Source organism: Macaca fascicularis, chromosome 1 (assembly GCF_037993035.2).
Source record: "Macaca fascicularis isolate 582-1 chromosome 1, T2T-MFA8v1.1".
Taxonomy (NCBI): Eukaryota; Metazoa; Chordata; class Mammalia; order Primates; family Cercopithecidae; genus Macaca; species Macaca fascicularis.
The window spans coordinates 183949865-183967625 of record NC_088375.1 but is presented as its reverse complement, the minus strand read 5'-3'; the positions used below and the strand labels follow the sequence as shown (position 1 = coordinate 183967625).

At 37.1% G+C, this 17761-nt stretch overlaps 1 protein-coding gene across 5 annotated transcripts in view; it reads right to left on the bottom strand.

Annotated features, from left to right (window-relative positions):
* The window catches only part of FAF1 (Fas associated factor 1), a 512111-nt gene that overhangs the window by 325942 nt on the left and 168408 nt on the right, over nt 1-17761 (bottom strand). For 3 of the 5 annotated variants that reach the window (XM_015436105.3, XM_015436115.3, XM_074007101.1), the window contains one exon: nt 9669-9874. The exons of the other annotated variants lie outside the window; for them this stretch is intronic. In XM_015436105.3, the coding sequence (XP_015291591.1) occupies nt 9669-9874 (206 nt within the window). The remainder of the gene's footprint in view (nt 1-9668; nt 9875-17761) is intronic. 5 annotated transcript variants of the gene reach the window in all.

Below are 17761 nucleotides of genomic sequence, written 5' to 3'. Positions count from 1 at the left end.
CTCACTTACATATGGAATCTAAATATCTGAATCCACATACGAAGTAGAGGGTAGAATGGTAGTTACCAGAGGCAAGGGCATACAGTGAGCTCCGTGGATAATATCAATCAGAGGATCTCTTTGATCAGCTAGACAGGAGGAAAATATTCTGGTGATCTAATGCACAGTAAGGTGAATACAGTTAAGAAATAATGTATCACTCAAAATTGCTAAAAGGGTGGATGTTAAGTGTTCTCACCACAAAGAAATCGTAAGTATATGAGATGATTGGTATGTATTTGCACATTCTACAACATACATATGTATTGAAACATCATATTGTACCTCATAAACATATACACTTATTAAACATCAATTTAAAAATCTGAAGCTGAATTAAAGAATATTTCTAATGCATAAAAATAAACTATGCACATTGAGACCACAGTTTGAGATGCTACTTTATTCAGGTTTCAAAATGACCCAATAATAAATTATTTGGGGAGTACACAATTGATGGCACAGAGGCAAGAGACATCAGTTTGCAGGTGGACTAAACACTACTACTAACACACAACATTTGCTGTCTTTCTTCCACAAAAGTACAAACTATAATCAATTGCATTGTCATTTCATGTTCATAGCATCTTTCAAGACACACAAAATTGTCACTCTTTCCTTCTTTTCACATGTACTAATAACAGAAGAACATTTAACTAGTATTCATAAAGCATGGCTGAGGCATGTGGGGGAGGGATTAAGGCATTTGCCAAAGACTATACAGCTAATAAGAGTCACAGAGTCAAGATTAGAATCTAAATTTATAGATTCAGGACAAAAACTGGTTTGAAATAACCTGAACTACTTTTTCAGACTGAAAATACACTTGCTAAATATTTTAAATCTTTCCATATTCAACCTGATTTCTTAAAAACTAAAATAGTATCCAATATAATAAAAGTAGCTTTAAGAAGATCAAAAAGAGAAAAAATAAGATAAATGATTCAAATAATAACAGATCTATTTTTCTGCTATATCTCAGAAACGGAATTAAAGCTATGACTAGTAGGCTCCAGTAAATTAGGTTTGTTAACAGTACTGATTTAACAAACTTTATTAAACAAATACCTGCATGTTAGGTTAAATCCACTGCTAGATCTTAGAGACCTAACAATATACAATAATCCCTACCCTCAAAGAGATCACAATACTTCACATCAGACAGCATTTTATAGGAGGACAAATGCTTTAAAATAATTCCTTAAATTTATTTAAGATAAGAAAACAGAATTCAGAAGGTTTTGGATATTGAAACAAAACTGCATTAAGGACCCTAAAAACATTAACAACCCAGTGAACATACCACTAGGTGTCACTGTGATACAAAGTTCTTAGCTGCCTTTGGGCTCGCTTTCAAACCTTGTTGCATCTTCCTGGTAATAATGTGGAAAAAGTGCATTACCTGATTGGGTATCTCTTTGCATTGTATTATTTATATGTATACAGCTACAGAAAAAATATTATTTATATAATTCTGGTAACACTGAAATGATTTATAACAATTCTATTGCTGGTCACATAATATTTAATGAGTGCACATTTTAAAAATTTCCTATGATGGATGAATATATATACATATATTCATATATTCATTTATTGAGCCATTTGTTTCCTCAACAAGCACTACTCTGTGCCAAACACTGTGCTAGAATAAAGAATTTAGAGAGGAATAAGACCTGGTCTCTAAGCATGAGAAGTTAACATTCACAAGGAAAATCGGAAACACAAAGAAATGGTAAGATGTGTTAAAATCCATGTTTAAAGCACACACAAAATTTTATGGGATCATAGGGGATGATTCAACTTAACTATATGTCCAGAAAGGTTAGGAAAGGCTTCACAGAAGAGGAAATATTTACATGGGATCTTGGAAGCTGTGTAGGAGTTTTCTAGAAAGCTAAAGCAAGAAAAGGTCTATCAAACAGAATACAGGAAATACAGAGCCACTGAAAGGCACATGAAGAGATGTGTGTTTTAGAAAAATCACTGCAGGGCAACTATATAGAAAAGATGGACTAAAGGAAGAAAGAAATGAACGTATGGAAATCGGGAATTATTTTAATTCATGAAAGAAATTCTTGAACTGTAACAAAGTGGGATGAAAAATAAAGGAGAGATTCAGTGATAATATGATAGAATTCATAAAACTTTATTGACTAAATGCAGTGAAGTCAGAAAAAAATTCTTGAAAAAGTGAAAAAAAATTAGCTGAACATGATGGCGTGCACCTGTAGTCCCAGCACTCAGGAAGCTGAGGTGGGTGGGAGGATCACTTGAGCCTAGGAGTTCAAGCTTAACAGTGAGCTGTGGTCATATCACTGCATTCCAACCTGGGACTTAAGCAAGATTCTGTCACTTAAGAGAAAAAAAAAATCACTTTAAGTCATATGAATTCAAAAATGCCATAGTGAATTTGTAACTGCATTTTATTATTATATATTTTCTAAGTCAACACTATAAAAATATTTTTTCAAAGGGACTTTAAACTGGACAAAAATGAAAAACACAGATACAGTAAACTATACCAGAGGTATCCTCAATGCAGCTAAGAAAATCTGATGAGTTTGGACAATGAATCTGAAATAAGAATGCAGATGGCTACCAAGTTAGAAAAAAGATTTCCAGCCTGTTTGAAGTCTAAATTCAAAATGAACTTTAGAACCTGAATTCATTTTAAGAAAAAAAAAAGAAATTCAGAAAGGATCAGGAATATGGCTAAAATTGAAAAGATTAACCAGATTAAGTGATGGCAAGGATGGGGAGCAACTGGAACCCTGTTCTACTGGTGAAGTGAATTGGTTCAACAATTTTATAAAAATGTTTTGCTACACCTGCTAACTCTAAACAAACATATACCTTTATGCTATGATTCAGCAGCTCCACTTGAAGCTCAAAAGAAGAATGTTTATCTACGCCAAAAATACGCACAAGAATGTTCATAGCAGCTTGATAACACTAGAAAGAACCCAAATATCAGTAGAATGGGTAATTTATGGTATAATAGAATTCTACACAGCAATTAGAATGAATGAATTACTGAATCACAAAGACATAATATTGAGTGAAAGAAGTTAAACACAGTATACAATGTATGATTTCAATTATACGAAGGTCAAAATACACAAATGCAGTCCAAGGTGACAAAGGTCAAAATAGTGGTTTCAGAGGGGAGATTAAATAGCTAGCAGGGGGAATGAGAGAGGCTTCTGAGGCGCAAGAAATATTCTCTATCTGGATCAGGGTGGTGGTGGTTCCAAGGGTATAAACTTAATTTTTACATATAATTGCCTCTTGAATAATGGGGGTGGGGAGGTTAGGGTACCAACCCTTCCACACAGTCAAAAATCTAGGTATAGCTTTTGACTCTCCAAAAACTTACTAATAGCCTACTGTTGACCAGAAACCTTACTGATAATATAAACTATTGATTAACAAATATTTTGTACATTATGTGCATTATATATACATTTCCCACAATAAACTAGAGAAAAGAAAATGTTATTAAGAAATCCAAAATATTATCTTCCTCACTGTCTTTGTGTTCAACAGACTGAAGAGAAGGAGGAAGGGGAGGGGTTGGTCTTGCTATCTCAGGGCTGGCAAAGACAGTAGAAAATTTGCTTGTGCCCAGGAGTTCAAGGCCGCAGTAAGAGTGTGCCACTGCACTTCAGCCTGAGTGACAGAGTAAGACCATCCCTTAAAAAAACAAAACAAAACCACACACACACACACACACACGCGCACACACACACACACTACAGCTTGCTGCATTGATTAACTTCCTTTCATGAAAAGTTTTGCTGTAACATGTGATGCTGTTTGATAGTATTTTACCCACACTAGAACTTCTTTTACAGTTGGAGTAAATTCTCTCAAACCCTGCCACTGTTTTATCAATTAAGTCTATGTCACATTCTAAATCCTTTTTTGTCATTTCAACCATGTTTATGCATAGCATCTTCATCGGCAATAGATTACATCTCAAGAAACCACTTTGTTTGCTCTTCCATCCAAGTTTTATGAGATTGCAGCAATTCAGTCACGCCTTCAGGCTCCTCCTCTAATTCTTTTGCTATTTCTACCACATCTGCAGTTACTTCCTCCACTAAAGTCTTGAACCCCTCAAAGTCATCCATGAAGGGTGCAATCAGCTTCTTCCAAACTCCTATTAATGTTGATATCTTGACCTCCTCCCATGAATCATGAGTGTTCTTCGTGGCATCTTAGAATGGTGAGTCCTTTCCAGATGGTTTTTTATACCATATTTTAATATACAGAAATAACAGGAAAAAAGTCAACAATACTAAGAGGTTTTTTTTTTTTAAAAGATCAACCAAATTCATCAACCTTTATCTAGAGTAAGAAAAAAAAGAAAAATTAAATAAAAAATTATGAGACTACTATTAAAAATCTTATGCCAACAAATTAGATAACATAAAAGAAACTGATACATTCCTAGAAACATACAACCTATCAAGACTGAATCATGAAGAAACACAAAATCTGAATAGACATATAACTAGTCTGTTACTGAGAGTGAATCAGCAATCAAAAACCTCCCAACAAAGAAACATGCAGGACCACATGGTAACATTAGGGTATGTTACCTAACATTTAAACAATTACTGCCAACCCTTCTCACACTCTTCCAAAAAGCCAAAGGAGGCTATACTTCCTAATTTCTTTTATGAGGCCAGCATTACATCAATACCAAAGCCAAAGAAGCTATCAGACGAAAACAAAACTATAGTCCAATATCCCTGATAAATACAGATGCAAAGATCCTCAACAAACTATTAGAGAAATTAAATTCAACAGCACATTAAAAGGATCACACACCAGGGCAAAGTGAGATTTATCCCTAGGATGAAAGGATTATTCAACATATAAAAATCGGCCAGGCGCGGTGGTTCACACCTGTAATCCCAGCACTCTGGGAGGCTGAGGTGGGTGGATCACTTGAAATCAGGAGTTTGAGACCAGCCTGACCAACATGACGAAATCCCGTCTCTACTAAAAATACAAAAATTAGCCAGGCGTGGCAGCTGCGGGCCTGTAATCACAGCTACTGAGGAGGCTGAGGCATGAGAATCACTTGAACCCAGGAGGCGGAGGTTGCAGTGAGCCAAGATCACACCATCGCACTCTAGCCTGGATGACAGAGCGAGACTCCATCTTACAAACAACAACGACAACAACCACCACCAATGAAAATCAATCAATGTGATACACCACATTAAAAGCAAGAAGGATAAATGTCAAACAATCATCTCAATAAACAAAAAGCTTTTGACAAAATTCAACATATTTTCATAATACTGAACAAACTAGAAATAAAAGGAAATAACTTCTACATAATAAAAGCCATATATGAAAGTCCCACAGCTAACATCATATTCAAGGGTTAAGAACTAAAAGGTTTTCAGGCCGGGTGCAGTGGCTAAAGCCTGTAATCCCAGCACTTTGGGAGGCCGAGATGGGCGGATCACGAGGTCAGGAGATTGAGACCATCCTGGCTAACACGGTGAAACCCCGTCTCTATTAAAAAATACAAAAAACTAGCTGGGCGAGGTGGCGGGCACCTGTAGTCCCAGCTACACGGGAGGCTGAGGCAGGAGAATGGCGTGAACCCGGGAGGCGGAGCTTGCAGTGAGCTGAGATCTGGCCACTGCACTCCAGCCCCAGCGACAGAGCAAGACTCCGTCTCCAAAAAAAAAAAAAAAAAAAAAAAAAAAAAGAACTAAAAGGTTTTCTTCTAACATCAGGAACAAGCTAGGATAACTTCTCACCACTTCTATTCAACGTAGTACTGGAAAGCCTAGCTAGAACAATTAGGCAAGAAAAACAAAAGGCATCCAAATTGGAAAGGAAGAAATATAACTATCTTTGTTTACAGACAACATGATATTATATGTAGAAAACACTAAGGATTCCACCAAAGAAAACAAAACTGTTAGAACTAATAAATACAAAATTCATCAATCTTGTTATAAGATGCAAAATCAACACATAAATATCCGTTGCATTTCTATATACTAACACTGAACAATCTAAAAAGGAAATTAAGAAAACAGTACCATTTATAATAGCTTCAAAAAGAATAAAATGCTTATGAATAAACTTATCCAGAGAAAAAAGACTTGTCCACTAAAAACTACAAAACCTTGCTGAAATAAATTAAAGAAGACACTGGAAAAGCGTCCCATGGTCATGGACTGAAAAACTTAACACTGTTAAAATGTCCATATTATCCAAAGTGATCTGCAGATTCAATGCAATCCCTATCAAAAGGCCAATGGTATTTTTGCAGAAATAAGGAAATAATCCTAAATTCCATAAGTAACCACAAGGAACTCCAAACACAATTGTGAGAAGAACAAAGCTGGAGGTCTCCTACTTCCTAATTCCAAAACATATTACAAAGCTAGAGTAATTAGATCAGTTTGGTAGTGGTATAAAGACAGACACACCAACTAATGGAACAAAACAGAAATCCCAAAAATAAACCCACAAATATACAGTCAAATGATCTTTGACAAGAGTGCCAAGACCCCACAATGTGGAAAGGATAGTTTCTTCAACAAATGGTACTGGGAAAACTGGATATCCACATACAAAAGAATTTGGAACCTCATAACATACACAAACATCATCTCACTGCATTGTGTGAATTAAAGACTTAAACATAAGACTTGAAACTATACGAGCAAAGACTCTGCCACTGTCCTCCAGCCTGGGTGACAGAGCAAGACCCTATCTCAAAAAAAAAAAAAAAAAAAAAAAAGACTTGAAACTATAAAAGTCCTAGAAGAAAGCAGAGAGGAAATGCTTTACAACACTGATCTTGGCAATAGTTTTTTGAAAATGACTCCAAAAGCAGAGGCAATGAAAGAAAAAATAGACAAGTGAGACTATATCAAATTAAAAAGCTTCTGCACAGAAAAGTAAACAATAGAGTAAAAAGGTAACCCACAGAATGAGAGGAAATATGTGCGAACCATATATCTAATAAGGGGTTAAAGCACAAAATACAGAAAAACTTCTACACCTCAACAATAAATATCAAATAACCCATTTAAAAAATGGGCAAATGACTTGAACAGACATTTCTCCAAACAAGACACACAAATGGCCAACAGGTATATGAAAAGATACTCAACATTACTAATCAGACAAATATAAATCAAACCCACAATCAGCTATCACTTCACATCTTTTAGGATGGCTACTATAAAAAAAAAAAAAAGAAATAAAAGAAAAGAAAAACAGAAAATAATAAGTGTTAACGAAGTTGGGGTTGGAATGTAAAATGGTGTAGCTGCTATAGGAAACAGTATGGAGGTTCTTCAAAAAATTATAAATTAAACTACCATCTAATCCAGCAATCCCACTTTTGAACATACTGCCAATAGAACTGAAACCAGGATTTCTATGAAATATTCACACTCCCATGGCTGGGCACGGTGACTCATGCCTATAATCCCAACACTTTGGGAGTCTGAGGCAGGAGGATCACTTGAGCCCAAGAGTTCAAGCCCAGCCTGGGAAAGAAAGTAAGACCCCTTCTCCACAAAGAAAAAAAAATTAGCCAGCCATGGTGGCACGCACCTATAGTCCTGCTACTCAGGAGGCCAAGGCAGGGTGACTGCTTGAGCCCAGAGTTTGAGGCTACAGTGAGCCGTGATCACACCACTGCACTCCAGCCTGGGTGACAGCATGAGACCCTGTCTCAAAAAAAAAAAAAAAATCACATTCTCATGTTCACTGCAGCATTATTCACAATAGTCAAAAGGTAGAAACAACCTAAATATCCATTTATGATAAGTTAATGAATAAAAAATAATGTGGTATATACACACAATGGAATATTGTTCAGTTTTAAAAAAGAAGAAAATCCTGCTATACGCTACAACATATATAAGCATTGAGGACATTATGCTAAGTGAAATAAGCCATCACAGCAGGCAAATACTGCATTATTCCACTTCTATGAGGTATTTATAGTCAAAACTTATAGAAACAGAAGATAGAATGGCAGTTGCCAGGAGCTTGAGGGAGGGGAAAATGGAATATTGCTATCCAATGGGTATAGAGTTTCAGTTATGTAAGATGAAAAAGTGCGTAAACAATCTTTGTAAGATGAAAAAGTGCGTAAACAATCTTAGGCTGTACACTTAGAAATTTATTGACAGTCTAAATCTCATATTGTTTTCTACCATAATTTTTTTAAAAATAAAAAACAACATACAGGAGAATATTTGGGGGCATGGAAATGGGTACAGGGAAAAGGGGTTTATCTAGAAGAATAATCTACATAGAAGACGAAACAAGTACAAAGGCCCAGACCTATTTGGCAAACTGAAAGAAGTCCATTATGGCTTAGGCACAGTGAACTAGAAGGAGAGTGGTAATAGATGAAACTACAAATGCAGGTAGGGGCTTCATCAAACAGGGACTTATAGGCCATGTTAAAGATTTGAATTATATCCTAAAATCAATGGAAAGCTTTTGAATAGCTTTAAGAAAAGTAATAACATAATCTGAGTAGTGTTTGGGAATGAACACTCTTAAAACAGCCTTGCTTTCCAAGACTCAATTAATAAAATAAAATTAGAAAAGGATCTCTCCTAAAAGGAATAAAGCGAAATTTCCAGAAACATCTAGAATTGAGATTTAAGGTAAACCACATTAAGAGAAAATTAATATGTGGTTCTACAATGAAAATGGATCAGGTAATCTGAATCAAATATAAGTTCAACATAGCTAAACTATAGTAACTTCATAAAGTCTGTCCAGAAATGGCAGGCATATACTTTCACCTCCTTTTGAAAAATAGCATTTTTTCAACTGGCAGAGAGGAAAGTGATGGAAACATGTCTCATGTTTGGTTTCTCATTAAACATAGTGTCATGGTTTGAATGTATCCCCACCAAAATTCAGGTATTGTCTATGTGGTAGTATTAAGATGCAGGTCCTTTAAAAGATGATCAGGCAATGAGAGCTTGTTAATGGGATTAGGTGCCCTTATAAAAAGAGTTTGATGAAGGGAGTCTGTCCCTTTTGCCCTTCTGGTTTCTGCCATGTGAGAACACAATGTTCCCCACTTAGAAGGATGCAGCATCAAGGTGCTATATTGTAAACAGTGAGCAGCCCTCACCAGACACCAAACCTTCTAAGCCTTGATCTTAGATTTCTTAGCCTCCAGAAATGTGAGAAAATAAATTTCTGTTCCTTATAAATTACCCAGTCTCGGGTATTGTTATAGCAGCACAAAAAGGATCAAGATATATCCTATGAAAAATGAGTGAGTCTCAGTTGTAAAGTGTGATATGCAATGTACTTGATAAGGGTATTTTTTTGAAGCTCTCAGATGTTTGATTTGCATCAGCCCTAAAACAGCATCATATACCATTCTACTTGCATAGAACAAAAAACATTATTCTCAAACTTACCTCAATCTCAACACAGTATTTAAAAATAAAGCACAATAATCAGTATTGGAAAGTTACCAGTTTCAACTTGCTTTTTTTCCCTTCTTGCACTGATAGTCAACATGAAATTAAAAAGTATAAAATCTATGTTTACCTAATTATCTATTTGTGAAGGCTTTATGGCAGGAAAAACCTTACCAACAGTACAGCTGTCTTCAAGTACCACATCAACATTTCTGTCTCTGTACTCAACCCTGAAGTCCAGCATCCGAGGCTGCCTTTCTACAATCTGCCTGGATGGCATTACAGGTCGAAACGCCGAAGAAGAAGAGGAAGTAGGAGCTGAAGCTGGATGACTTGCTGGATTAAATGCAGGTCCTGGTATGGTCTCACCTCCATATTCACTAAAATGTTGACATAAAAGAAGGATTATTGTCAACCAAATCATTACAGAATACCACTAGGGACCCACTCCATACTTGGCTTGTGTTGTTCTTCCTATCAAGTAAGTTTACCTATATGTGTGTCAAGGCCAAACTTGAGTTCTACTTCTTCCATAAAATCTTTCCCATTGACTGAAGGCCACATTACTCTCCTTCCCTTCTTTGCCTTTCTATGTTTATTAGAAGTATCATATCATTTAGCATTTAATTAGATTTTTACCTTGTGTTGTTATAATATAAACATCATTTTTAACTCGGTAAATTAAGAACAGTGTCTTCTTCACTCACTCTCATTTACTCACTGGATCATTATTTGACTCATCTACTCTACTTTCCACAGACTATTTTGAAATTTTACTGTCCTTAAACCTCAATTCTCCCCGATTCTCCCTATCTCACATCTCAGTCTTTTTCCATTTTGCCAAAAAAACAAAAGCCATTAAGAGAAATTTCCCTTATCTTAACATCAAATCCACAAACAAGCCCACATATGCACTCTTCCTCACTTCCTATAAAATAGAAGAGATACCATATTTTTAATCTGTTCAAAATCGAAAACATTTTTTGTTTGTTTGTTTGAAACGGGGTCTCACTCTGTTACCCAGGCTGGACAGCGATGGCAAAATCTTGGCTCACTGCAGCCTGAAACTCCTGGACTCCAGCAATCAATCCACCCCAGTCTCCCAAGTAGCTGGGACTATACATGCATGCCACCAAGCCCCAGCTCATTTTTTATTTTTTTGTAGAAATGGAGTCTTGTTTATGTTGCCCGGACCAGTCTTCAACTCCTAGCCTCAAGTGATCCTCTCACCTCTGACTCCCAAAGTGCTGGGATTACAGGCATGAGCCACTGTACCCAGGCTAAAACAATGTCCTCATTAGCTCTACACTAGGTATTATCCCTTTTATATCCAGTATTTTTGACATCTCTTTCTCTTCTGGATTCTTTTGAACAACATTTAAAAATGTTCATATCTCTCCCTTCTTAAAAAATAACATGAAATCCTGGCTCTGCCCACTTAATAGCTGTCCCATTTGTAAAATGGGAACAATAATTGTATTTGCACAACATCTGGTACTTAGTAAGATCCCAGATCCCCAATTCAGTATGTCCACAGTTCAATTCATTAGTATTTCCTCAAGTCTGACCCTCCTCCATTACTCCTAATATCAACTCAATCCAGAAACCTGTGGTGTTATCCTTGATCCCTTCTTCTCTTTCATCTCACATACCTAATCAGTCCTTTAAATTATATCTCCTAAGTATGTTTTGCATAAGTCATCCACCTTTACCCTCTGATGCTGCCACTCTAGTCCAAGCCACAATTACCTCTTGTATGAACTAATGCAATTGCCTCCTAACTAATCCCTTTATACGTACTCCTACAACACTGAATTCCATTCCATCATGCCCCTAGAGTGAAATTAAAGACACAAATGTCTTCATATAATTCTTTCTCAACCCTTCAATTACTCTCCTTTACTCTTCAGATACATACTTAAAGTGGCTTATGAGGCCCTGCATGATCTGAATCCTACCTAGCTTTCCATATTCTTGTACTACATTATCTCCAGCCCTCTATGCTAATAGGCACATGGTCTTTCATTTCTTCTCTCACCTTAATCATTCCCATTTCACAGAGGAACACAGGCTATTCCCTCTAAGAATATCCTTTCCTCCATTACCCATCCACTTCTATTTTTCTTCTAACAAATTATATTCAACCTTTCATATCTCAGATTGAATGTTTTTCAACTCAGGGCACTAGGTCTAATTCCACACTACTAACTATAATTATAAAGTTAGTTGTATAATTAATGATTTGACATCTATGTCTCCACTGGAATATAAGCACCACAAGAATAAATCTCTTATTTGTGTTTTTTGTTTGTTTGTTTGTTTGAGACAAAGTCTCATACTGTCGCCCAGGCCGGAGTGCAGTGGGGTGACCGCGGCTCACTGCAGCCTCCACCTCCTGGGTTCAAGCGATTCTCCTGCCTCAGCCTCCTGAGTAGCTGGGACTACAGGTGCACACCACCACACCCAGCTAATTTTTGTATTTTTAGTAGAGACAGGGTTTCACGATGTTGGCCAGGCTGGTCTCAAACTCCTGACCTCGTGATCTGCCTGCCTCAGCCTCCCAAAGTGCTGGGATTACAGGCGTGAGTCACCACGCCCGGCCTTGTTTGTGTTTTTAATGGCTGTATCCTCTGCCCTGAGCTTAAGATTTTATACATAGGAGGCACTCAAATATTTGCCAAACTAACAAGTAGAGGAATAATTATTTTAAAATTTGGCTTTTCTCTGACTTAATTTATCACATGTATTGCCACTTCTCTTTTTTCCTCTCTGAGAGAAGGAGGTGGGGAGAGAGGGAACCATAGGAGTGTTTCAACGGCAACATCAGTATGGTATGTATCTTTCACAACCACTAGAACTCAAGACCAGCTCTAAAACATCTTTCTTCTCAACCTGAATTTAAGAAAAAACAATGTTCAATTGTTTTTCAATTAAGCAGAAAAAGTTATATTTATTTTTATTTTTTATTTAATTTCCCTTCTTCATACTACTGCTTTGAACAGTGTTCATCAAACTATAGATTACATCGTTGACTTGGTGAGTTGTGATCAGTCTTTTAAAGATTAGAATAGAAATTATCAGTATTGTGTCACTTAACAGGACCAACTATTGTTCCATAAAACTTTTTATTCTGTTACATAGTTGTATATGTACATGTGTTTGCAACTCCAAGTATTTCTCATTGTAAATCATATTCCAAAAAGTTCAAAAACAGTTAGTTTTTCAATCAACAGAGCTCAGATAATCCAGTAATCACTGATCCAAGACAAAAACCTATCCTTTCTCCTAGTTGTTAAATTCAAAGAAAGTAATCTTGTACAAAAAAACATGGGAACCAAGAAAATGTCCAAACGCAGGAAAGAATCCCACAGCTGAAATCTAAAGTGAGCTCTTAAACATCTATGAACAGAATCTGTGCGATGACATTCCACATCTCTAAAGTTTGTCATAACTTCTCAGAACTGAAGAAAAACCTAAGAAAAAGCTAGTCACTGACTTACTGTTTTTTGACTTCAAATCCACCTTTCTATATAGTCTACTCTGGGATGCTGGGGCCAGTATTCTGCAAAACTGTATTTTCTTCTGCTAGATGGTTTCCTGTTAGATTCTACCAAGATGAGATGCTATCTAGAGATTAGTAGTTAAAGAGGAGATTAGTAGAGATTAGTAACGAAGGGAGGAGAGACTTCTTTTTTCCTGCTTGTGTACAGTTCCATCAGCATCACCCTGTAGGTGGGTTCCAGTCTTCAGCTCTTTTCAGCACTCTTATAACCAGCTTCTTGATACTCCCTCAAACACGAGCAGCAGCTGGACAGTGTACATTCACAGAGGTCTGATTCCCAGCTTCATGAAGCTCCTCTGTGCTTCATGGTTCTGTTAAACCCCTCTGTTCCCTAAACCTAACAGTGGTAGCTTCCTCCGGCATTTATCATATCCATGTTACCTCTTTTTGCTCTTTCAGTCTTCTATACCTATGTAACCAATCCTACCTTAAATTTCCTCTGCTGAAATATCTAGTATGTTTCATTTTCCTGATTGGATCCTGATACAGTAAAGAGTTCCCAGGAAATATACTCTCAAAGACAGGATTCAAGAATTGGCTTGATTATGTGACCGTGACCTTCAGTTCACTGCTAGCTCCTTGTCAATAATAAACGGGATACTAGTGATGCATTCCATGCATTGGCATAATGATTACTGCATTATCACCTGTAGCTAATTATGATGATATGCCTATTGAAACAAGTGTCTAAGAGAACCAAATTACTGTTTGATTTGACTATTTTGATGGTAATAATGACACCAAGGACTTGCGGATGGCTGCTTCTGACTTGGAGACTTAAAAAAGAAAATGATACAGAGTTTTTAAGTTTTTAACTTTCAGCTCAAGTCATGACAAGATAGCTACAAAATTTTAAAAATAGCCTTTTAAAAGTTTCTTACTTGTTGTAACCATAGGTACAACTCTGTCAAGAATTGGGTCCAAAATTTAATTTTGCAGATTGCAGAATTATGGTGAAAGTTGAATAAACATACTTTCTAAGTTTCCTTTGTTTTGGAAGGAGTGAGGCCCTAAGATATGGAATGAGGATACGTCGGTGAACAGCTCCTTCTCCCATGACTGAGAATGCTAGCCTCCACTTTTGTGAAAGCTCTTAGCTTAAACTCTTAATAGTTTATTAGTTGGCTAAATGAAAACTCTCAAAAGAGTCCACATTTCATATGGATGAGATGCCTGAACCTTCCTAGCATAATGTAGAAGAAATACAGATGCTTAAAGAAACAGGAATGCTGGAGTAGATTTACCATGTATAATCTGAATATATACATACCATCCTATACATCATCCATGAGGTCCTGGAGGATACAGTATTAAAGCATTTTAAAATACATTAGTAAGGGAATCTGTATTTGAAAAACTCTGTGGTGACTGTTTTCTGTGAGTTGGGAATGACATGGGGAGATGGCATGATTGAGAAAGACTCCTGAACAAGCTGATCAGATTCCAGAGTGGCAGAGGTCAAATGGTAAAATTTGACAGAGAAAAGGTAAGAACAATCATGTTAATGCACAGCATGGACAGAAAGTGACAATCAAGAAGGTTGTGACGTACAAGACCTGCAGACACCTTTAGAAGTACTTAACTGAATGTGGTTTTTTGTTTTTGTTTTTGTTTGGTTTGGTTTTTTTTTTTTTTTTTTTTTTTTTTGAGACAGAGTTTCGAACTGAGCATGGTATTTCTAAGGAACAAAATTAAAGGTCAGTCTATTAAAACACTACTTGATCTACAAACAGTAGAAACCCCAGACTTGGTAGCCTAAATCCTGACTTCAGTGACCACTATGGAGAATCAAAGTCACTTCCAGTTTCCAAACACAAGTTGGTTCACAGACATAAAGCCCCTGGATTAAATGAGGCATGGACCCCTAAAACACAACAGTGCCACAAGTATTTATTGTAAATTTTCCTCTAAGATTTCCATTAAGACACTTGCAGCTGTTTACTAGAGTATCTGTGTGCCAATAAAAAGAAAATATCCAGATTTTTAGGAGATTACTAGATGCTAACTCTAAAATGATGCTACTTACTGGGGAATTTACAAAAGTGAAAGACTAGAGTTGGAAGTCAAGTTTTGGCCCAAATCAGCTCACAGTAAATGTGATCAGTCAGTCAATCTACCCTGCAGTTATTTCCCTAGGCCCTGGAGGTATAATAGAAAAAAACACACTCAGTAACTGGTAGATATTCCATATTGGTTTCCTGATCCATGGAGTTAGGACTGTAATGTAAGAAGGGACCACTGGAAACAAATGATCTTGCATATGTGTTTTATTTTCTACATTAATTTGTAAGCACTGGGACGTGCATTTTGCTTTCACATAGCAGGGTACACTAATACCTTCACTGTCTTTTCCTAAAGATTTCATCAACTCTCCTGCTCTTTGTCATAATAATAGTCTGTAGAGATCTTGATTAACTTGACATTTTGTCATAATAATAGTCTGTAGAGATCTTGATTAACTTGACATTCCAAAGAACAATATTACACTGATGACAACATAGATTGGTCCTGAAGTGCATAAGCAGCAAGTATAGGTTAAGTCTCCGTAATCCAAAAGTCTGAAATCTGAAATGTTCCAAACTCTGAAACTTTTTGAGCACCGACATAACACTCAAAGGAAATGCTCACTGGAACATTTCGGATTTTTGGACTAGGGATGCTCAACCAACCAGTATGTATAAAGTAAATATCCCCAAATCTGAAAAAAACTGAAATGTGAAATACTTCTGGTCCTATGCACTTCAAATAAGAAAAACTAAACCTATACTTTGATACTTTGGTAGGACGCATGCAAGTTAGGGATTAGCAGACACATACCACAAAAATACAGGTGCTGCCACCTTGGTAAAGTTTCTAGAGTCCAGTGGTTGAAAGCACATGAGGGTGAAAGCTGTACTCTGTATTTCCCAACAATTAATAAGAAATAACTAAGTTAACTGAGGGGAAAAAAAAATTGGACTGGGAAGAGAAAAAATGATTATGTACAATATGCTGGCACCAACCAAAATTACACTGCTGTAGTACTATGACCACAATCAATGATAACCCTGAAAGACAGCAGTGAAAGAAAAGCCTCCCACTAGGGAGAACTTAATGTTGTACTATGTTCACCACTTCATCTGGAAGGAGAGATAGCCTGAGGTATAAATCGACATTGAATCATAGGCAATAGATGATGGGTTGGCCAGCAGTTCAGGTCCTGAAAAGAATAAAATTGGAAAACTGGATGACAAGAAAGTCTGGAGAAGAGATATGAAAATAGATCCTTTAGAATGCACACAGAATAAAAATATATTTGGTTTTGTTTGTTTGGAGACGGAGTTTCACTCTTGTTGCCCAGGCTACAGTGCAATGGCGTAATCTTGCCTCACTGCAACCTCTGCCCCCTGGGTTCAAGCGATTCTCCTGCCTCAGCCTCCTGAGTAGCTGGGATTACAAATGCCCGCCACTTCGCCCAGCTAAATTTTTTTTTTTTGGGGGGGGGGGGTATCTTGAGTAGAGACAGGGTTTCACTATGCTGGCCAGGCTGGTCTCGAACTCCTGACCTCAGGCGATCCACCCGCCTTGGCGTCCCAAAGTGCTGGGATTACAGGTATGAGCCACTGCGCCCAGCTAAATATATTTGTTTCTTAAGTGAATATTCTCTAAAGGCTAACCAATTTTAAAAAACGATCTTAATAACATGGATAAGAAGACATTGTTCAGTCAGCTTTTTATCCCTTCCTACTGAGGCTGCTTGATGCATTAATGTACAATGTGGCCATGTCAACAGAGATGGAGGTTACGCACAGACACGACAACATGGACTTCCCCTCACCAAGGCTGCATCTAGCTAGGCAAACTATGGAGTGCCTAAACTGCAAGTGACACAGACTAATACTGAGTCCCCAATAAGGTGCCATTTCCCAGGGACCTGGTAATAAAATATTTCCATCATGGAGGGGGCAGTGATCTATCTTCTCTAAAAAAGACACTTTTCTAAATAGGAACTTGACTTACCTGACAGCAATGCATCTGTCAGGACCACCATTCAAGGACTTAGGGAATACCTAAGTATTGATGGCTTCCCACACAACATTGGTTCTAACTAAGGAACTTGTTTCACAGCAAAAGAAAAACAGCACTGGATCACTGTGTATGCCATTACTCAGGAGCAGCTAGCTTGACAGAACAACAGAATGACTTACTAAAGATTCAGTTATGACACTGGTTAGGAGATAACCTCAAAGATTGGGGTTCCTCTTGAAAGTATGTGGTATAAATGGTTTACATCAGTGTCCAAAACACCACACTATTTTTCATACTGCCAGAAAACACATGTATGGGAATTAAGTGTTCACAGTGATTCCTCTTACATGCCTAACAGCTTACTAAACTTTTGCCTCCTGCAACTTTGGGTGCTGATGGTTCAGAAATCATGGTTCCCAAAGATGTAACATTTCCACAACACTTCCATTGAATTGGACCTTGAGAATGCTGCTTGGCCATTTTGCACTCCTCGTGGCACTGAATTACCACCTAGGGAAGGAGTACTGGCTAGAGTGACTGGTCCTGATTACCAAGAAAAAAACTGGGCTGCTGCTACACAATGGACTATGACTGGAGCCCAGGAGATTTTTGGGGGGCATGTCTAGTAAGAACGCAAAATTACAACTAATAAAAAAGCAGGTAAACTGAGGATTCTGACTCTTCAAAAATGAAGGTG